Raw genomic sequence first — 23,610 nt, 5'->3', positions numbered from 1 at the left:
CCTACAGATTGAAATTCAGTCGGCATCATCCAAATAAATAGGATTTCTGAAGCTAATTTCACTTTTTTAACCAGGAATATTACATACATGTTAAATTTCACAAAAATGTATCTTCCCCTTGTATTTGTATGTCATACTATCTCATGTAGAATTTACGGGCAAAAGAACCATCTAGGACTTCACATTGAATATATATCTTCTTTTATAATGTTAGCAAGCAAAACTGGCAAATTGCTTTAACACCACATTTGAGAGCTAATAGGTTTTTGTTTCCCGTCCTCAAGTGTCAGCAGTCCATCCAAGCCTCTTCTCTGGACTACACCCTGCTCCAGCTGTCCAGCTGTCATCTTGGCACACCAGACAACTGGGCCACCCTCCAAGCCGAGGTCGCCAACCCCTTCCCCTCTCTCATTCAATCCCTTCTCTACTCGCCTTCCTCACAGAACAGTCTCCTTGCTGCCTGCCCCACGCTGCACACAAGGAAGAGAACAGAAGATACAGATTTGAGGTGGGTACCCTCATTTTGAAAGGGCAGAAGACAATGAAATAGAGGTGCCCCCTCACACCTGTTAGATTAGCTATTATTAACAAGACAGGTAATAGCAAATGTTGGAGAGGCTGTGGAGAAAAAGGAACCCTCATCCACTGTTGGTGGGAATGTAAAGTAGTACAACCATTATGGAAGAAAGTATGGTGGTTCCTCAAAAAACTGAAAATAGAACTACCTTATGACCCAGCAATCCCTCTACTGGGTATATACCCCAAAAACTCAGAAACATTGATACGTAAAGACACATGCAGCCCCATGTTCATTGCAGCACTGTTCACAGTGGCCAGGACATGGAAACAACTAAAAGGCCCATCAATAGATGACTGGATAAAGAAGATGTGGCACATATACATTATGGAATACTACTCAGCCATAAGAAATGATGACATCGGATCATTTACAGCAAAATGGTGGGATCTTGATAACATTATACGAAGTGAAATAAGTAAATCAGAAAAAAACCAGGAACTGCATTATTCCATACGTAGGTGGAACATAAAAGTGAGACTAATAGACATTGATAAGAGTGTGGTGGTTATGGGGGGAGGGGGGAGAGGGAGAGGGAAAGGGGGAGGGGGAGGGGCACAAAGAAAACTAGATAGAAGGTGACAGAGGACAATCTGACTTTGGGTGATGGGTATGCAACATAATTGAACGACAAATAACCTGGACATGTTATCTTTGAATATATGTATCCTGATTTATTGATGTCACCCCATTAAAAAAATAAAATAATAATAATAATAATAATAATAAAAAGAAATAGAGGTGCCCAGAAGGAGAGATGGACAATTTCAAGATCCAACAGCAGGCAGATGTCGTGGAAGCTTAGACCGTGGACAAGATACCTCAGCACAGCTTATGCCTTATGAAGAAGTATCAACAGAAGGAATTTCGTATTTGTTAAACGAAACTTCAAAGGCCAATTCAGCATGGATACAGCTGCAAGAGGTCTGAGTTGGAGAAAGCCCAAAGCTGCTAGTTCAGGAAGTAAGTGGTGATCCACCCACCAGTGAGCTACCCAGACTTTCTGAGAATCACAGGTGCGTCAAAAGGAACGAGTGACATTTAAGAGGAGAAAGCACCCTGGCAGAGTCCCATGAAAGGAAGAACTCTAGAGGCCGACAACTTCTGCTCATAAACTCTTTCATATACAACGAAAATGGGCTTATACTCTGAAGTATGAGGAAACTAAGACCCAGAAAACTCATTAAAACCTTAGACTGGAAGTTGTGGGGTGTCTGTCTCTGGCTTTCGGGAAAAGAACGCTGGGCGGGGCTCCACCTGGCCTGGGACACAGCACCCACTGGGACAGAGTGCCCACCGGGGATGCCTTGGGAAGACCCCTCCCTGCACTGAGCCTGCCCATGGAAACTGTAAAAAGCTTCCGGGACTTTCTGCTTTTTTAAAGGAGGAAAGAGAAGGGAAACAAATAAAAATTTCTAAACTTTAATTCATTCATACTGGGTACCTGCTTATTGAAAATGAAAATGCCAATAGATCAAATGTTTGGCCCTATTTCTGCTTCAGACAGAACTCCCCAAATAAAAATCAACCCAATAATGGAATAAGTGTAGAGCCCAAACTACTATTAAGTTTTACACAAATACACTCAAGATGCCGTAGCGCGCACCTCCGCCTACCAGGGTGGCGGGGAAGTGACCTCAGTCGGGGACACATTTCTCTGAGGCTGGGCCACTGTGCCACAGGGGAAAGCATTTGAAATGAAAAGCACTTCACTTTCTTACCACATTCACTGAATGGAGCAAAATAGATACAAGATCGAAAGAAGACACCTAACACACACTGCTTTTGTCTTCTCTCCAGGCCTCAAGATGCACTTTGAAGAACGAAGGGTACGGGACGCACAGGTGCATGACTGCAGCCGGAAAGGAGGAGTCTGGAGGGGTAGTTATACCTGCAAGCCGAGGGCCTCTCCGATCCCAGGGTCCCTCCACTTCCTAACTGTCTGCATCTATAAAGCCATCACAGGCAGAGAAGAATGGCTAGAACCAGGAAAACTAGTCTGAAGACTAACGTCCTGGTATGTTGCATAGGCTAATTAAAATTTAGGAATGAGGGAAAGATCTGAGCAAGCAGAACTAGAACTAACAGAATTTGTTTTTAAACTTTGTTTTTCAAGTACAGCTCACATTCAATATTATTTTGTATTAGTTTCAAGTTATCCAGAACAATGGTTAGACTAGGGGTCGGGAACCTATGGCTCGCGAGCCAGATGTGGCTCTTTTGATGGCTGCATCTAGCTTGCAGACAAATCTTTAATAAAAAAATAATAATGTTAAAAATATAAAACATTATCATGTATTACAAATCCATTCATTTCCTACTGCTCATGTTCATGGTTGCGGGTGGCTGGAGCCAATCACAGCTGTCCTCCAGGACAACACCAAATTTTTTATTGGATAATACATAAGGTACACAGTATGGCTCTCACGGAATTACATTTTAAAATATGTGGCGTTCATGGCTCTCTCAGCCAAAAAGGTTCCCGACCCCTGGGGTTAGACAATCATATACTTTACAAAGTGCCCCCTCTAGAGCGTCGGCCTAGCGTGCGGAGGACCCAGGTTCGATTCCCGGCCAGGGTACATAGGAGAAGCGCCCATTTGCTTCTCCACCTCTCCGCCGCGCCTTCCTCTCTGTCTCTCTCTTCCCCTCCCGCAGCCAAGGCTCCATTGGAGCAAAGATGGCCCGGGCGCTGAGGATGGCTCCTTGGCCTCTGCCCCAGGCGCTAGAGTGGCTCTGGTCGCAACATGGCGACGCCCAGGATGGGCAGAGCACCGCCCCCTGGTGGGCAGAGCGTCGCCCCTAGTGGGCGTGCCGGGTGGATCCCGGTCGGGCGCATGCGGGAGTCTGTCTGACTGTCTCTCCCTGTTTCCAGCTTCAGAAAGAAAAAAATAAAAATTAAAAAAAATTAAAAAAAAAAGTGCCCCCTCCCCAATATTTCAAGTAACAGCACTTCCTGATAGCCTGAGAGTGGAAGGAAAAGGAAGAGCAGGAATGGGAGAGGGACACCTTCTGCGAGACGGCGAGGATGCAGAGTTCTCTTTGATGGAGGAGCAGGTGGACAAAGCGGACAGAGAGGTGCTGTCCAGGAGATAAACCTGTCCAATAGATGCACATGTGAGTCTGAAACCTGGTGAATATGACGAGGTCAAAACCCTGGGGGAGGGCAAAACCCCCTAACCACAACACGCTGATTTCATTCAGCAGGTGAATCAGCGGGGAGATCCTCTTAAGAGAGGAAAAGTGTTTACAATGGAATGGAGTTCAACCAGGTGCAGTAGGATGGGTGATGGACCGGGCAGGAGGCAGAGAAAACTGGGAAGGGAGACCACGGTCTTGGTAGGGGCCCGGCATTCAGATGCACTCGAATGAAAGAGAAAAAGGAGTAGTATCGGATGTCATTTAAGTCCCTGCCTCCAACTTACAACCCGGCGCCAGCTACCTCCAGACCACGACAGGGTGGAGAGAGTGAGGGCAGCAGCATCGAAAATAACTGACTGGTCAATAAAGACGAACCATTTGCCATTTATTTGACAACGGATATAGTAATACATCCTAAAACACCTAGAAAGGCAGAGCGCACTGACATCTTAGTTAAAATTTTCACTTTGTTGGCTCATTTTTAAAATGGGGATGATGCTCCTCATCTCACAGAAGTGACAAGTTATTGGGAACACAGGAGAAAGTATGTACAAGTTCCCCCAAAAGGGCCTGGTCCCTAATAAGTTCTCAAATCCAGGAGACCACTTAGTGACTTGACAGTTAGTGAGAGAAGGAGCTCTATTTTTTTATATTTCTACATGCACCCGAGTTTTAAGGCTTATGCAGTTACTAGTTCATGCTCTACAGATTTCCCCCCTGTAATCAACAGAAACAACACAGCGCAGCAACGGTGTTCGGAGCCCTGCGACCCAGGTGCACTCCACAACACAGACACACCCATTCTATCACGTCAGTGCTGTGTGAGAAGCACAAGAAGTGACAGTGGAGAGAGGAGTCAATAAGTGGGCCTATTAAACTTCATGTATGCATATGCTAATTTTAAAAATAAGCAGTTATAGTAAATATTTATTATGAAGGCGGAATCAGTACTTTATGCCTAGATTGAGTTGCTTCTGCTTATATGGCCTAAAGCAATCTTTTTTTTTTTTAAACATAGTAAGTTTTTCAGAAACAGACATTCTTTATTTTTATTTTTTATTTTTATTTATTCATTTTAGAGAGGAGAGAGAGACAGACAAAGAGAGAGAGGAGAGAGAGACAGGGGGAGGAGCTGAAAGCATCAACTCCCATATGTGCCTTGACCAGGCAAGCCCACGGTTTCGAACCGGCGACCATTTCCAGGTCAACGCTTTATCCACTGCGCCACCACAGGTCAGGCCCTAAAGCAATCTTAAAAGAAAAGCCCTACATTGATCTTTAGGGCTTCTTACAAAGGAACAACTTCCTTAAAAATTTAGTTGACTTCCAATCCCCGAATACAGTTACTTGCTTTGATCAGGCTCAAGGCAAAAAGTACATCAATCTCTCTCTCAACGGCTTATCGGAAGCCGAAATAAGCCAGCTGGTCAGCTCACAGCAAAGGAATCATTGGCTTTGGGGATTTTTTCCTTCTTCATGACCATAAAAAGCAACAAACGGGTGACATTTCCCTTTACTCTTATTTGCCGGAGGGAGAATTTGCAACTCCATTCAGGAAAGCTCTGTTTTGACCTTCCCTAGTCTTCGTTCAAGTTCACATAAAGTTACAATACCTCCAGTATTCAGGGCAGGAGCTGGAAAGAGCTTAAGGAACACAATAATTTGCAACATTTAACTCCACAGTAGTCAATTGTCTTTGGCCCCAGAAAATACGGTTGAGGGAAAGTCTGAAGGCATAATGTGGCTTACACTGGGTTGTTTAGCCCTGAGAGTACTTAAGTACCATAGAAATTGAGTCTATAAACAGTTATTAGACTTACTGCAGACTGACAATACAAACTAACCTGATGCAATTATCTGAATGATTTAACAATGAAATTAATCTAAAGTGCACTCTGTCCTCAAAACGTTAATGATGCTATTATTACCTCAATTATCTACTTCTCTCTCTCACCCCACCCCAAATGCACAGTCAAGTTTAGATGTGACTGAAGGATATAAAAATATGAAATATTTCATTTCGGGGTGATGCGAGGCATTTCTCAAATAATGTACATTTTGAAGCTGGGACATATTCCTTTGTTTTTTCCATTTTAACCAAAGAGTAAGAATTTTTCTACAAATGGCTAATAGAAAAATTAGGTATATAAAAAAATACAATTATTTTTATATGAATGAAATGAAAATCCAACCTCCTTGTTCTTCCCCTCCACCACCAAAACAAACTTATTTAATATCTCAGAATTATTCTCAGTCTCAGATTGGAAAAAAAAAGTTAAGCTTGAAGTCCCCACTTACATCCCAATAGATATAGATTCCAATTAATTATTAGTTTGTCATTGCTAATCACAACAAATGCAGAAGTCACACTCTGTTATCAGAACTCTCCACATCACAGCCACAAGGTACCTCTCTGAGCTAGCACAATTCTTTTTTTTTTAATAATTTTATTTTTTTAATGGGGTGACATCAATAAATCAAGATACATATATTCAAAGATAACATGTCCAGGTTATCTTGTCATTCAATTATGTTGCATACCCATCACCCAAAGTCAGATTGTCCTCTGTCACCTTCTATCTAGTTTTCTTTGTGCCCCTCCCCCTCCCCCTTTCCTTCTCCCTCTACCCCCTCCCCTTGTAACCACCACACTCTTATCAATGTCTCTTAGTCTCACTTTTATGTACCACCTACGTATAGAATAATGCAGTTCCTGGTTTTTCTGATTTACTTATTTCACTTCGTATAATGTTATCAAGATCCCACCATTTTGCTGTAAATGATCCGATGTCATCATTTCTTATGGCTGAGTAGTATTCCATAGTGTATATGTGAGCTAGCACAATTCTAACTGTGTTCTCCTCTCTGGCCTGGCATCTCCTAATTGTATTTGGGTAAACTGTATACAATATATCCCTTTTTGGAGAGGTATAATTAATACCAACATTTTAAGGGTTCTGAAAAGCCCTGCAGTTAAAACTTTCCCTAGAAAGAAGATGTGTTGCAGAATTACTGTGCAACTGAAACATATAAATTTGTTAACCAAAGTCACCCCAATGAATGCAATTTAAAAAACAACAATACACTTTTCTTAGACTATTTTTCACTCCCAATATCATGAGGCTCACTTTATTATTATTTAAAATATTAATTTCTTGCTTCTTCTCAAGTATCTCAGTCTTCAAAATTTCCATTCCCTCTGCCTTAGCTCAGGCTACACCGACCAACTACTGTGACTCACACATTTATTCCTCACAGTTAGAGAGGCTGAAAGTCCAAGATTTCCAAGACTGATCTGGTTCCTGGTGAGAGCTCTCTTCCTGGTTTGCTGAAGGCCTTCTCATGATTATATAGTAATAGTTTTAAAAAGCTCTTTGTGCCTGACGTGTGGTGTCACAGTGGATCAAGCACCTGGAGTGCTGAGGTCACCAGTTCAAAACCCTGGGCTAGCTGGGCCAAGGCACATATGAGAATCAACTATCTGAGTTGATGCTTCTCATCCCCCCCCACCACCCTTCTCTCTCTCTTTCTAAAATCAATAAATAAAATCTTTCTTAAAAAAGCTCTTTGTGCCTTTCCCTCTGAGGGCACTGATCCCATGATGAGGGTCCACCATGCTCATGACCTATCACCTCCCAAAGGCCTCCTCTCCTGATACCATCACACTGAGGATTAGTTACAACATATGAATTGGGGGGACACAAATATCCTGTTCCATGCCACCGTCCCTAGTACACTGGTATGTGCTCTCTCTCTTGCCTTTGGGACCTGCTATATTTGTGCCTCTTGTTCAGCACTTAGCTACAACTCACGGCAAAATGTGGTTTCCACAAGTTTGTTAAATCCACAATAGAGCCTTGGACGGGTGGCTCAGTGGATAAAGCACTGACTCAGCACAGCAGAGGTCATGGGTTTGACCCCCCAGTCAGGGCATATATGAGAAGTGATCTCTTGAGTACACAATGGAGTGAAACAATGAGTTGATCCTTCTTTCTCTTTTTCTCTCTCAAATCAATGAAAAAAATTAAAAAAAAAAATTTTTTTTAAATCCACAATAGACTGTGCACACTAAGGTCAAAGGCAGTTATAGAGAACTGTGGGTAACCTGCAGTGCGTAACACATGTCAGCAAAAGAAAAAAAACCCCTCAGTTCATTTAAAAGGAACTCTCAAATTTTCTTTTCTTTCCTAAATATACAATGTTTGCCTATTTACTACTCTTTAAATAATTTTTATTCCAAGAGCATGCAATTAAAGAAAAACACTTATCGGCCCTGGCCGGTTGGCTCAGCGGTAGAGCGTTGGCCTGGCGTGCGGGGGACCCGGGTTTGATTCCCGGCCAGGGTACATAGGAGAAGCGCCCATTTGCTTCTCCCCCCCCCTCCTTCCTCTCTGTCTCTCTCTTCCCCTCCCGCAGCCAAGGCTCCATTGGAGCAAAGATGGCTCGGGCGCTGGGGATGGCTCCTTGGCCTCTGCCCCAGGCGCTAGAGTGGCTCTGGTCACGGCAGAGCGACGCCCCGGAGGGGCAGAGCATCGCCCCCTGGTGGGCAGAGCGTCACCCCTGGTGGGCGTGCCGGGTGGATCCCGGTTGGGCGCATGCGGGAGTCTGTCTGACTGTCTCTCCCCGTTTCCAGCTTCAGAAAAATACAAAAAAAGAAAAAAGAAAAAAAAGAAAAACACTTATCAATGGCATCCATGATTTTCTAGCCATTAATCTATAAGCCCTTTTTATTTTGAGTGTGGGGAGTACAGGCAGGTGCAGTGACTCTGTTACTTCAACCCTGTTCTAGAGGCTGAGATTCCCGTCACCGAATGTGCCTGAGACTAAAGCACCCTGGGTAATAAGCAGGGATCCGGATCACAGCCACTGCTTGAGAAACTTTCTCTGACAAATGCAGGAGTTTCAACCATGACCTACTTCCCTGAATCCTTCGGCATTCTTTGCATGCCTCCCTGTCCTGGAGGATTGTTTATCAGGCACAGTTCCAGAAGTGACTTAAAATCTCTTGTCACTGTTTCAATTCTAGATTATATTGCAGGTCCTTTTTGGTCGCCACAGAATCTTCATTACAGGACAAAAACCTTTTGAGCATTCAAAAGACAGTCGTGTATCTTTAATGCGTATCAAAAGAATAACCAATCTTCGTTGTAATCAAAGTAAAACAAATTTTCTATACGCTAAACAAAACAAAAACAGATCTAAAAGTGCCATCAGATTGAACTGAAACTCCTGAAGGCTTTACATAAAGGGAAAAAGTCAGATAGTAAAACCAACTCCCTACTACTTACTGTCAACTATTTTTTGTTGAAATTTTATTACACAAGCTTTCATCGGGATTGCAGAAAAGAATCAGGGCTGGTTTTAGTAAACCTTAGTGGTGACATTTTTCACTGCTTTTCAATAACTTAATTCAGATAAAACAGAGCAGAACTAGAACAAAACTTTCCATTTAAATATTTACATTAACACTATAGGAGTCAGGAACTCATGTCTATACACAAGTTAAACATGTCATTTCTGAAATAATTAAGAAAAATTCCTCATAGAGAGCCAGGTAGCTCAGTTGGTGAGAGCATTGGCCCGATAAGCCAAGGTAGTGGTTGAGAGACTAGCTAATTCTTAGCAATTTCCTGTAGATTATAGTTTCCCCCCTCCAATGTATATAGCGGTGTATACCAATTATAAAGTTAAAGCAGACTGACCACATCTATGATTGAACTTTGCATAGCATTCTGTTTGTTATTGGTATAGGTAAGACTATTTTACATATACACCCAAGTGAAGGTTAATTTCCAACAAATGTTTCTTAACAGGCAATGTACAATGAACAATTTCACTAAATTGTTAATTTAGTGAAAAGTTATCGCTCAGACTAAGAGTGTTAGAAACCATCAAATCCGTTAACAATCTCATTCAACACATCACAACAGTACATACTAGAGAATCAAGAAGATTATCAAGGATGAGTGAAGCATGCCTTCAGTAAGGACGGTCAGTATTAGGGAACGACAATATAGAAAAAGTGAGAGTTCAGCAGACCAGACCCAGAGCTGTAATGCTTCGAGTCAATAAGAAATCATGTGCTCTGACTGGAAGAAAAATAACAAACCATAAATCGTCCTCTGCACAGCAGACCAAAGGGCAGACACTGGAGACGGAAAGAATTACAAAGAAGAAAGATAAATAAAGACAAATAAAGATAAACATTCCCCAAGCTACCTAGTTCCTCCGCCTACAAATGGAAGGAATGCAAGTCAACCATCAGGCCCTTTCAGTTTTAGGTGGACGCAGACGGGCTGGGGTCACCTGGTCACTGTGGCCTGAGGAAGCAGTGACCCAACAGCTGTTCAGTCCCCTGGTGTCTGTTTTATCGTCTTTAATACTGTTCACGTCTGGCTCCACCTTCTCCGTAGACACCACCAACAGTTCCTTCAGTATCATCATCTCTTATTCTGTGACACTTGACCCTCCACTGTGCTCTCACACCCACCACCCTACAAGCCTGGACCGCCCCCGATGCCCAAGGTCTCTGCTGACACAGACCACAATTAGAGAAACATTATTGATGTCATGGATGCCCTCTGTCATTACCCACAGAGTCTGCTGCAAATTAAAGCTCTAAGATGTTACCATCAAGCAATATTCTCCCCTCTGAAGAGAAATCATTGTTGGCATGACTCATTACACAGTAATAGACGATCTAAGCTGACCGCCGACCTCAGCAGAGGGACATTCTTGTCTGGCTGTTGGAGAAACTGAGGTACTCCTTATTCCAAGGCTGGAAATCTCCATTATTTCTCATTGCCCCCAATCTCACTGCCCGCTGTGAATATCTGATACACACACCTACTATATTGTGGAAATGTTTGCCAACACAATCGCCCCCATGTCACCCATTCCAGTGTCACATCCCCCTGCAGTTGTCCTCTCGGTCACATGTGAGATGGTCTCCCAGGAGTCCATCAGCCATTCAGGTGGCATTTCTGCATTTTGCATCATTTTCTATCAGGAAACTTCACTGGTTCTCTGTTGCCTGCGCAGCTTTTACAATGACGGGCTGCAACATTATTTATCACCCTTTTTCCATTATTTCCTTACAATCATTCAGCTCCATAACATGTCATGTACTCTCTGGCCTCCCAACTAATGGCCTTTTATCTGCCTGCAACACTTTATGGAATGTTCTTTCTACAGCAGTTATCTGGACAATTCACTGAGTAGAGACATATCAATTAACGGCAATTTTTCTATTGTCCCTCCAACTTATTTCAATTTTGTTTTAAATTTTCCATTGATTTGAGGGAGAGAAAGGGGAAGAAAAACAGAGGGGAAAGGAGAAGAGAGAGAAACATCAACTTGCTGTCCCACTTAGTTGTTCCATTTAGCTGTGTACTCATTGACTGCTTCTCGTAGGCGCCCTGACCCAGGACGGAACCCGTACCTTGGTACGCTGGGACAATGCTTTATCCACTAAGCTATCTTGCCAGAGTGTATTTCAGTCTTAGTTACTATTTCCTTTAGCGGAATCTTAACAACTCGCTTAGATTATGAGGTTCACAAGGGTAATGTTATGTGGTCTTATTTCTTTATCTCTCAAAGTATCTAGAGCAGTGCCTTTCATAAAAGTGGTTAGGAGATAATTGACTATCTTTAGTGCATAATGCTATTACATAACAAGAAAACAAATTAGGCCTGACAGGTGGTAGTGGCAGTGGATAGAACATGGACCTGGGATGCTGAGGTCCCAGATTCAAAATCCTGAGGTCACTGGCTTGAGCATGGGATCATTGACATGATCCCATGGTCTCTGGCTTGAGCCCAAAGGTCGCTGTCTGGAAGCCCAAGGACTTGATATTATAATTGATTAGATTTTTAGCCACTCCCTTAATGCTTTTAACCTAGTGTACAAAAGCTTAGTGTACAAAAAAATTTAAAAGTAAAACACTGGCTTGAGTCCAAGCTCACTGGCTTGAGCGAAGGGTCACTGGCTCAGCTGGAGACACGCAAGAGAAGCAGTCAATGAACAACTAAAGTGCCTGAACTACAAGTTGATGTTTCTCACTTCTCACCCTCCCTTCTTATCTGCCCATCTCTCTCTCTTGCTAAAAAAAAAAAAAGAAAAAAAAAGAAAGAAAAGAAAAATTAAGTTTGTAAGATAACACCTGTTTCTTTCCCACTTTTATACACTTACGTATATATTAACTTACCAAGAGAGACCAGGGTAACACCTCAGATGTAGAATATATAAAAGTCTTTTAGCCACTTCCTTAATGCTTTTAACTTGGTGTACAAAAACACAGCAGAAAAAATTCTAAAGTAAAACAAAATCAATAAACAGATTTATGCATATATGGCAACTTGAGATTTAACTAGAGAAACTACTTAATCAATGGTACTGGAACAATAGGTAACCACATGGAAATTTAATTTAGATCTCTCCCTCTAGACATTAAAATCACTAAATTTCTAGTGGATTGCTAAATATATGAAAGGGAGAATACTGATTTTTTAGGGCTGAGCTCTGAAGTTCTTGGTCTCTGCAGTCCCTAGCACAACTCCTGGAGCATAGAAACTAGTGAAGAAATGTTTACGGAATCAAGATTGAAGAGTGATAGCAACAGGGAGAGCCAGGTCCTACCCTCATCTGCAAGAACTTGCTTAGGTTTTAAGATTTCATCACAGATTTTTGTAGCAGTCAAATGCCACAGAGGAAGCCCTCAGCCACTGTTTACTGACTTAGCACGATGGAAGTGTAGAACCAGTCAACGAGGGAAAAGGTTTAAGAGGTCATCAGGTGGAAACAAAAATGGTGGACATTGACAAGTAGCTCCTTCCTGGAAAGGTAACAACCTTTTGATTCAACACCTATTCACCCCCGAACAGCACATTCTTTTTAGAAAAGCCTCTCCTAACAGCACACTTTTTTTTTTTTTTTTTTTTTTTTTTTTTACAGAGGCAGAGATAGACAGGGACAGACAGACAGGAACGGAGAGAGATGAGAAGCATCAATCATCAGTTTCTCGTTGCGCGTTGCGACTTCTTAGTTGTTCATTGATTGCTTTCTCACATGTGCCTTGACTTCTCACATGTGCCTTGACCGTGGGCCTTCAGCAGACCGAGTAACCCCCTGCTGGAGCCAGCGACCATGGGTCCAAGCTGGTGAGCTCTTTGCTCAAGCCAGATGAGCCCACGCTCAAGCTGGCGACCTCGGGGTCTCGAACCTGGGTCCTTTCGTATCCCAGTCCGACGCTCTATCCACTGCGCCACCACCTGGTCAGGCAACAGCACACTTTTTAAAAAAGTTATTTCTTGACTTTAGAGAGAAAGGAAGGGAGAGAGAGCAAGAGAGAGAGAAACATCAATTTGTTGTTCCATTTACTTATGCATGCATTGGTTGATTCTTGTATGTGCTCTGACCAAGTATCGAACCTACAACCTTGGCATATCGGAACGATGCTCTAACCAACTGAGCTACCTGCACTGGGCAACAGCACACTTGTTTTCAATACAGGAGAATAAAGGAAGGAAATTATGTAGAAGAAATATTTTCCTTTATGTCTCCTCAAGATGTAAAGAGGTTTAATACCTAACAACTCTTGCAACATCGTCTAAACCAGGGGTCCCCAAACTTTTTACACAGGGGGCCAGTTCACTGTCCCTCAGACCGTTGGAGGGCCGGACTATAAAAAAACTATGAACAAATCCCTAAGCACACTGCACATATCTTTTTTTTTGTTTTTGTTTTTGTTTTTGTTTTGTTTTTTTACAGAGACAGAGAGAGTCAGAGAGACGGATAGACAGGGACAGACAGACAGGAACGGAGAGATGAGAAGCATCAATCATCAGTTTTTTTGTTGTGCGTTGAGACTTCTTAGTTGTTCATTGATTGCTTTCTCATATGTGCCTTGACTGTGGGCCTTCAGCAGACCAAGTAACCCCTTGCTGGAGCCAGCGACCCTTTTTCCAAGCTGGTGAGCTTTTTGCTCAAGCCAGATGAGCCTGCGCTCAAGCTGGCGACCTCGGGGTCTCAAACCTGGGTCCTTCCACATCCCAGTCCAACGCTCTATCCACTGCGCCACCGCCTGGTCAGGCTGCACATATCTTATTTTAAAGTAAAAAAACAAAACGAGAACAAATACAATATTTAAAATAAAAAACAGGTAAATTTAAATCAACAAACTGACCAGTATTTCAATGGGAACTATGGGCCTGCTTTTGGCTGAGATGGTCAGTGTCTGGTTCCATATTTGTCACTGCTAGCCGTAACAAGTGATATGACGTGTTTCCGGAGCCCTGACGCTTGCGTCCCGCATCGCTGCGCTTTGTGGCGCCACCACATACAGCACACAGGATGCATCCTATGCTCTCTCACTGACCACCAATGAAAGAGGTGCCCCTTCCGGAAGTGCGGCGGGGGCCGCATGTGGCCCGCGGGCCGTAGTTTGGGGACCCCTGGTCTAAACCCTCCTTCCCACCCACACTAGCTCCAACCTCTAACAGCCCGTGCTGCCGTCACCTCGGCCTGGACTGCCTGGCCCTGGCCCTCCATCAGCTCCTACACCCTACATCTCTTCTCAAGGCAATGGCGGCCAAAACAGGCAAATCAGAATACTGAGAGTATTCTGGCTGCAGAATCTCAGACCTACAATTCCCAGGCTTTCGGACTCAATGCATCTAGGATAGAGGTTGGGAAACTTTTTGGCTGAGAGAACCATGAACGCCACATATTTTAAAATGTAATTCCGTGAGAGCCATACAACAACCCGTGTACCTTATGCATTATCCAATAAAAATTTGGTGTTGTCCCGGAGGACAGCTGTGATTGGCTCCAGCCACCCGCAACCATGAACATGAGCGGTAGGAAATGAATGGATTGTAATACATGAGAATGTTTTATATTTTTAACATTATTTTTTTTTTTTTTGTATTTTTCTGAAGCTGGAAACGGGGAGAGACAGTCAGACAGACTCCTGCATGCGCCCGACCGGGATCCACCCGGCACGCCCACCAGGGGCAACACTCTGCCCACCAGGGGGCGATGCTCTGCCTCTCCAGGGCGTCGCTCTGCCGCGACCAGAGCCACTCTAGCACCTGGGGCAGAGGCCAAGGAGCCATCCCCAGCACCCAGGCCATCTCTGCTCCAATGGAGCCTCGGCTGCAGGAGGGGAAGAGAGACAGAGAGGAAGGAGGGGGCGGGGGTGGAGAAGCAAATGGGCGCTTCTCCTATGTGCCCTGGCCGGGAATCGAACCCGGGTCCTCCGCACGCCAGGCCGACGCTCTACCGCTGAGCCAACTGGCCAGGGCCATATTATTATTTTTTTATTAAAGATTTGTCTGCGAGCCAGATGCAGCCATCAAAAGAGCCACATCTGGCTCATGAGCCATAGGTTCCCGACCCCTGATCTAGGATGAGCCCAGGGGAGTCTTTCAAAAGCTCCCCAAGTGATCGATTGTATAACCAGGTTTGGGAACCTGGGAAAATATAATCTTTCAATATTCCTGCAATTTGCAACATCTGTGTCTAACAGAAGACCAGCCAATGAGTTGTAGTAACCTCTCCTTTTTAAAATTGTGGCTTGTCTCATTTACTAATCAAACTTAAAACTGACATTTTATTCTAACTGCTTAAGGGTAGATAGAATGAAAATACAGGGTTTCTCCTGTTCTGTTTTTTTAACATGGAGAAACTGTAGGGAAGACAAAAACCTTTGAACTTGAAGAAATACTTGTAATATGAAAAGCCTAACAGCGTCCGGGAAAGATCCCGAAGTTTCCAGAGCTTCGAACACCTACGTTTTTCTGGGAAAACACATTTATTCCAGTTAACCGAGCCAGGCTCTCATTTGTTAAGAGAATGAGAACGGACAGAGCCCAAGGGAAGTGAATTTCTGTGGCCCCCAATTCCTGTTTCCAACATTTCATGGATCAGAAGTATGAAGAAATTTCTGGCAACTAGATTTTAGATTGTTCCCAGAGGGGAAAATTTTAAATTGATAGCCGAAGAAGTAGGTCATTGTCTAAGCAAATAAAATTCAAGACAGCTTACTAATTTGGGAAGAAAAGGGAGTAAAGAAGAGCGGTCCGTCAGCCACCTGCCACCTTTTTGCTCTTAAAGTTGCTTTCCCCCTATTTTAAGTAATTTTTGGAGGCGGGGGGAGGTAGTGTTTAAAAATTAATTAACTGTAAAACAAACCATAGCTTTTAATGACCTGAAAAGCCAGTCCAGTTCATGACTGGGTAGCCAATAATATACATCACAAGGCACTCAACCTCATAATTAAAAATGCACCAAGGGCTCTGACCAGATATCTTAGTTGGTTCTAGAGCATTCATTGTACAGAAACGCTAATGTTGCAGGTTCAATCCCTGGTCAGGGTACATACAAGAATCAACCAATGTACCTGACCAGATAGCTCGGTTGATTAGAGTATCACTACAAAGAACAGAGGTTGCTGGTTCGATCCCTGGTGAGGGCACATACAGGAACAGATCAATGTTCCTGTCTCTTTTTCCCTTCCTCTTTCTCTAAATAAATTAAAAAAACAACAAATCAATCAATGAATGCATAAACAGGAATGAACCAATGAATATATAAATAAGTGGAATGACAAATTAACATTTCTCTCTCTCTTAAATTAAAAAAATTTTAAACGCACCAAGGAAATTCAGGTGCCAGCTGAGGTGCAGCCTGGCCAATGTCGGAAAACCTGCTACCCAGTGAGGCAAGGCATTGGAAAGCTAGAGCTGACCTACACAGAGGAGGGATGCAAAGTGGTAGAATCTCTCTGGAAAGAGATTTTGGAAGGGTTATCAGATATAAAATGGATAGAAATCCTTTGATCCAGGATTCCACCTCAGAAATCTACCCTAAAGATATATTTACAGACATATAGAGATATTTACACATACACAAACTAGGATATGTTTGTGTTGACTTAATATAGCAAAAGACTAAGAACATTTAAACATAGGATGGTTTAAATCATTATGGTACTTCAACCCACAGAGAAGAAATTGATGTATGCAGCTATTCATAAGAATAGGGGTAGATCTTTATGTCCTGATATGAAAAGATATCCAAAACCTAAAGTAGTAGAATATATATAATATGATCTTATTTGTTAAAGATGAGACTACCGTATTTTTTTTTTTTTTTGGTATTTTTCTGAAGCTGGAAACAGGGAGAGACAGTCAGACAGACTCCCGCATGCGCCCGACCGGGATCCACCTGGCACGCCCACCAGGGGCGACGCTCTGCCCACCAGGGGGCGATGCTCTGCCCCTCCAGGGCGTCACTCTGCCACAACCAGAGCCACTCTAGCGCCTGGGGCAGAGGCCAAGGAGCCATCCCCAGCGCCCGGGCCATCTTTGCTCCAATGGAGCCTTGGCTGCAGGAGGGGAAGAGAGAGACAGAGAGGAAGGGGGGGGGTGTGGATAAGCAAATGGGCGCTTCTCCTATGTGCCCTGGCCGGGAATCGAACCCGGGTCCCCCCGCACGCCAGGCCGACGCTCTACCACTGAGCCAACCGGCCAGGGCACCATATTTTATTTATATCCTTGTTGCACAAAGTGTTTGAAAGAATAAGAGATCACCAATGTTGATTTCAAATTATTGTCAACTTTGAGTACTTGAGGGGTTGAAAAGAACAGGTGACTCTCACTTTTTTCCACACTTCACGAATTAAGGTTCTCAATCATTAACATTTTTAGAAAAATAAACATTAAATGAATCTTATGTCATGTCTTTAAATAAAAATCATTTTATTAGAAGCAAATGCTTTTGATCATCTTACAAAGCTTTTAAGATTCAAAAATGATGTCAGAACTACTGTCAGCTTTAAATAAGTAAACTCAGTTATTTATAAGAAACATGAAGACATATATGATTAAAATTACTAGATTATTAATATCTTCACCTGTCCTTCTATTAGATATACTAATGAGTAGGACATAAAAGGATGATTGCATGTATAAAATCTTACCCTTACATTCTCTAATACAGTGCTAATTTGCAGAAGAATGGCTCAAATTCTAAATAGATTGAATCAAATAGTTATAATTATAGCTTTTGCAAGAATTTACTGAAAATACACTTACGCACAGTGCTTCTCCCTTCCAAACCTAGCTTTTCTTTTCATGGTTTTTCATTGCATTATTTTAAAATTAAACTTATTCTGAATTGTAATTCTTTTTAGGTTATAAGAAAACTAAGAATTGGGTTCAACGATACTTAGGTTTTTGGTTTTTTTCATGAGTTAATAGTACTAACTATATTTTTCTCAAACTTTGGAGTGCTATAAATTCTAATTTCTCATTTCATGAATGACTACAGTGTTTATACTTATAGGGGCCAAGGACAAGCACCATTTAATTTGATTTCCCTTTCTTCGGTGTTCTACAACACTGAACATGTACTGAAGCTGAAGAAGAAAAAATTCCATAGTGCCTTTCAAAATAAGATATTTTATTAATTATCCTGTAAGATACCAAACTAGAATGATCCTTATAACACCAGTTTAAAGCTATCCAGGCATGGAGCTTAGTCTACCCAAAATGAATTCAAAAGGGTGCACGTTTGAGGTCCGTGCCTCCTAGATTTTCAAGTGGAAATTTCCACTGATCTCATACATCTACCTGCCTAAAAGGCTATAATACAGTGTGTCTGTAAAGTCATGGTGCACTTTTGACCAGTCACAGGAAAGCAACAAAAGACGATAGAAATGTGAAATCTGCACCAAATAAAAGGAAAGCTCTCCCAGTTTCATACCTATTCAGTGCAGTTCGATGTGGGCTCACGCACAGATTTTTTAGGGCTCCTTAGGTAGCTATCCTGTATAGCCTCTACAGACTCATCACTGACTGATGGCCTACCAGAACGGGGTTTCTCCACCAAACTGCCGGTTTCCTTCAACTGCTTATCCCACCGAGTAACGTTATTCCTATGTGGTGGCGCTTTGTTATAAATGTGCCGATATTCACATTGCACTTTGGTCACGGATTCGAATTTAGCGAGCCACAGAACACACTGAACTTTCCTCTGTACCGTCCACATCTCGACTGGCATGGCCGTGGGCTGCTCCGCTATATACACGGTGTTACGTCATCATCTGCGCATGCACACATGCTGCCACATCATTCTCCAGAAACCAGGAGGGTTTTGGTGCAGACTTCACATTTCTATTGTCTTTTGTTGCTCTCCTGTGACCGGTCAAAAGTGCCCCATGACTTTACGGACACACTGTAGATTCGAGGGAAGGCTCTGCAGTCCTCACAGGCTATGGCTGTCCTAAGTGATCATCCTCACATACACATTTCCAATTTTGGGGTTGTGTTCCAATCATAATCTGGGGGAAATCCATGAGAATCTAGGTAGCCACACAGAGAAGAAATATCACTGGATTAACAAACATAATTCTTGCCTAATCATCTTAAGTTCTGGCCCCTTTAGGGTAAAAATGGTGACATAATCACATTCAAACCAGGTCTCCATTCCTATTTTGCAAGCAGAGGGCAAGTGAGAGAAAGCATTCTACCTCAGGCTGGGAGAGGAATTATGAGATGCATCTCATCAACTCAATTGTCTTTTTTAAGGCAGGAAAGGCAAAAACATCCCTTATATCTACTAACCAGACCATGGATTCTTTACTTGAGCACATGTTTATGTTCTGGCGCTTCAGCTCTAGTAATCAAAGGGAACCACAGCTTGAAGGACTGACAGGAGCCGCCATCTTCCCACCAGCCAGGGACATTGGCCTCACACTGCTGCCCCGACCACGGCTCCACTTCCAGCTCGGAAGCCACTGACCGAGCAGAAAATACAGAAACTGGCTAACGTAAGGGCTATGATTGTCCACACTCAGCCTGGAGCTGGGTTCCACAATCAAGATTTGCCAGAGTCGTGGAAGTACATTTGTCATTTCTATCCAGTGTACCCCAGCCTGTATTGCCACCAGATTTAAAACACTCTTTGGGAGACCAATTTTTAAGACAAACAATTGAGGATTAATAAGAGGTTTTATTTACCACTTTTGTTTGGCAGTCTAAGATTCCTGAGCCAGCAATGGCCAAAGTAGCCAGGTCTGAAAATCAAATCTGGAAAAAAATTGATCAAGCCATTTTTTCTCAGAATTTACATATTAAAACAGTAAAAAACTGACTGGAAGATAAGACTCCTCCTAGTTTACTGAAAGTACCACAGAAAAAAAACAAGACTTCTATCTCAGCCCATCTAAATATTCACCTGATAGGAGAAATAACTCAGTTTAACATCTTTTGATGTGTGAGCACTTCCTCAGTTTGTAACTGGTAATTGAAATGAGCAGAAAAAGGGAAAGTAAACTGATTGCTGAACAAGTGACATGCATATGATGCAGATATCGTTTAGATTGGGGGGAAATCGCCCAGCAGTCTTTGGTTTACGATCAGCATTCTACTGGTGGGAAGGGAATGATGCATTAGTCTAAACTTCTCCCAATATCCACAGACCCAAACAAGAAATCTCAAAATGTAACTCCTAACTAATCAGTGCATTCAAGTGATCTCATCTGAGCCACTTGCATATTTGTGGCTAATATATTTGTTCATTTGCAATGAAAGGCAATTTGAAATTGCTTAGCCCCTCTTTCTAGAGAAATAGAAACCAAAGTTCCTAAATCTCAATTTTTGCCAAAAATATTCACTAGATCTATCAACAACCAAAAAGACTGACTTGATTGAATTATTGTCTGATATATGAGATTAGATCAGGATGAGAAGGCCAAAGGTGAATTGTAGAAAAATTAGGTGGCCTAGGGTATTCCCCAGTTGGGGAGTCTCCAGTCAAACCAGAGAGCCAGCAGCATCCTTTTCTGAGAGCCTACGACATACAGGCAACATGCCACACGTGGGGTGCACCTGTTATAAACAATACTCTTGTGGAACATGCAGAATAGCTAAAAAACACTTAGTCAATTCACTAAACTAAACCCACAAATGGGGAAACTGCTGGGAAGAAGGGTCCACAGTGATTGGAGAGCCTGGAATGGCAGATGGAATTACTCAGAGGTCAGGAACTGGAGCTCAACAAGGTGAAGAGGGGAGGCTAAAGCGTGTGCTGAGTCATTCTTAATTAGAGAGATCTTTTGAAAAGACTTAGGTCCTCAAAACCTGAGAAATAAGATGTGCTAATTGAAATGAAAAACTACACATTTTCCGAGGATACATGTAAGTGTATTGATTGCCTCCAAATTGATAACTGGGCAGAATGCCAAAAGGTTCAGTGATATTCTGGATGTCATTTAAGTCATTTTTTTTTTTTTTTTAAAGAACATGGTTTGGTTGTTCCAAGACGGTGGTGGCCAGGAAAGGAGAAGCAAAAAATTATAGAAGAAGAATATAAATAGAAGAGAATTTAAAAACGGAAGAGATAGTTTTAAATGAACAAATTCGAGCTTATTGGGAAGGGAGCAGTCCCATATTTCAGTGTGACCTGTTAATAAAAAAAACCTGAGTAGTAAAAGCCAAAGAAAAAAATGAACCTGACTGTAAGCTTTAATAAGTACACATTAAAATAACTTTCATTACTGGACTCTAAGTACTGGTTGTGCAACCATTTAACAGTAGTTGGCATTAAAAAATGATGTACAGTAAGTACTTAAATGTGGCTCAGACCACGAAAGGACCATGCACTCCTTAGGCCCAAAGCTTAGGCACCTCATAGAAAAACCTAGATATACCAGGCATTTAGTGCTTGTTAGTATCCACAGCTGTAGGGACCATCCATGGGTTTTACACGTAGTTGTAAGTTAAAGACTGAAGATAATCTAGTTATTAAGAGCAATCTCAGCCCAAACTAGACCAGGACAGCTAAAGAGGTCAAGACAATGAAGTCATAGTTCTGTGAAATTTACCTAGATTCCAGCCTTTTTCCCCCTTATAAAAACATTAAACATTAAACCTATGCATCAAACATGCACTAAACATCTATACCTCCTGAAGTGACTAACTCTTAAAGGTCCTCATGTAATCTGTATCCTCAAATTCGACACGTGAATTTTTTTTAACATTAGGTATGGTTGCCCATATCTTCTTAAAAGGATCTCAAAAAAACAGATTAGGTGAAGCTTTGCTAATGAACGCACATACTGGAAAACATCTAAAATCCAATGATGGGAACAAGTATAAACTTGGCTGCTGTAGCGGCCAAGAATATATATTTCAGCCTTGAAGACCTAATACTATAAAATTCAAATTTGCTAGCAGGCACTGCCTCCACAGACGAGACTACAGAGTACGCTCGCTTCTGCCTGACCGCATCCTTTGAGAACTTCTAACTACTGCTCCAGGATTTGTTTATCCAACTGAGTCCACAGACAGTGCACTGAGCGAGAAGGAAGACGCTGCCTTCTTTGCGAAACCTGTCGTTCCTTTTGGAAACGCAGCGTCTACCAGGGGTTTCTTTGGCTCCGACTGGGCTACACCCCGGGCTTTCTCCGCATCAGGAAGGCGGTGTCTGCTCCAGCCGCTGCCGCAGGACGACTGGGTACCAAACCCAGGTCGCTCCAGGCACAGCCAGGAACAAGGACCGTCCGCGGCGGGAACCCGGGGGTGGCCCCTTCGCCAAGCTGCACCTTGGGTCCTGACTTTCCGCATTTAGGGCAAAAAGGGGCCGAGAGCTCAAGATTTTCGACCCAGGGGTCAATTCTCCACGGACTCCCCACGCAGACCCGGTGTCTCGGGTGGGTCGCTACCACCGGAAGACTGGAAAGAAAAGCTCGGTTAGCGGCGCGCAGGGGCAGGATTTTATGATTGCGGATGGCGCAGTCGCCTCCCCTGAAGACTCGCGACAAAGATGCGAGCCCCCCGCCGCGCTCGCTGCTGATCCGGTCCCGCCCCGGTGCAAAAAAAAAAAAAAAAAAAAAAAAAAACACCTCAAAACGCGCCCGAGTTTGCAAATGGGCTGGACCAGCCGGGAAGTTCTCCCAGGCAGAAATCGGAGGGACCTCCCCACCCCCGCCTCCCCGCGGCAGGTGGCTCGGCGTCCCGTACCTTGGTGGCGGGGTCCGCGGCCGCGATGGCGGGGTTCCCGGGAGCTCCCGGCACCGCCTCCGCCACGGGGCTGCCGCCGCTGGGCTCGGGCTCGGGCTCGGGCTCGGCCGGCGTCCCGCTCCCCGCCTCCGGCTGCTCCGGGCTCCGCTGCTCGGTGGAGCTGCCGGCACCCATGGCTTCTCCGCCGTCCTCCCGCGCCCAGCCGCCGGGTTCCGCCTTCTCCGGATCGCAGGGACGCGGGTCAGAGCGAGGAGCCGTGCGCCCGCGAGGTCCTGAGAGCGCCTTCCCTCCCGCTCCTGCTCCGCACGCGCCCGGACTGCGAATGAGGGGGACGGGCTCGCGGCAAACTCCTTAAAGGAAAAAAAAAAAAAAAAAGCCACCTCTTTGCCTCCTCCTCCTCCCCCTTGTTTTTCCCTCGCTTCATCACATGAGCACGCCCCAGACACGCCTTGCAGCAGCGTCTCCCCCAGGCTGCTGGGACCCGGGGCGCAGCGAGTCGCGAGCCCGGTTCCTGGCGAGCAGCCCCCAGGGCGCCTCCCGTTAAGATTTGGGGACCAGAGCAGGGGGACCACGCGGATTGCCGATGGTGAGGGCACAGCGAGAAAGAGGGGAGTGCAGAAAGCCTCGGGGAGATTGGATTAGCCGCGATTGATTAAATGATAGATACCCCAAGGCAGGAGCTTCTGCTGCAGCTGACTCTCAGCTCGCTCAGAGGCGAACCCCAATCCCCATCTGCTTTCCTTCAGGTGGCGTGTGACTTCAGATGGCGTTGGTCCTGCCCCCTCCCCATTAGCCGGAGAAAGGCAGGCGCTCCTTGGCTCCTTCGCAGTCGGACCATATTAGGACACCTCACGTGGCTGGAGCGG

General features: G+C 43.8%; 1 protein-coding gene across 1 annotated transcript in view; it reads right to left on the bottom strand.

Annotated features, from left to right (window-relative positions):
* The window catches only part of AKAP12 (A-kinase anchoring protein 12), a 106,443-nt gene extending 83,390 nt beyond the window's left edge, over nucleotides 1-23,053 (bottom strand). The window contains exon 1 of the mRNA XM_066247879.1: nucleotides 22,745-23,053. Coding sequence (XP_066103976.1) covers nucleotides 22,745-22,918 — 174 coding nt within the window. The 5' untranslated portion in view covers nucleotides 22,919-23,053. The remainder of the gene's footprint in view (nucleotides 1-22,744) is intronic.
* Nucleotides 23,054-23,610: the final 557 nt, after the last annotated feature.

This window comes from Saccopteryx bilineata, chromosome 12 (genome assembly GCF_036850765.1).
Source record: "Saccopteryx bilineata isolate mSacBil1 chromosome 12, mSacBil1_pri_phased_curated, whole genome shotgun sequence".
Classification (NCBI taxonomy): Eukaryota; Metazoa; Chordata; class Mammalia; order Chiroptera; family Emballonuridae; genus Saccopteryx; species Saccopteryx bilineata.
Note: the sequence above shows the minus strand (reverse complement) of the source record. Positions and strands in the feature narration are given on the sequence as shown.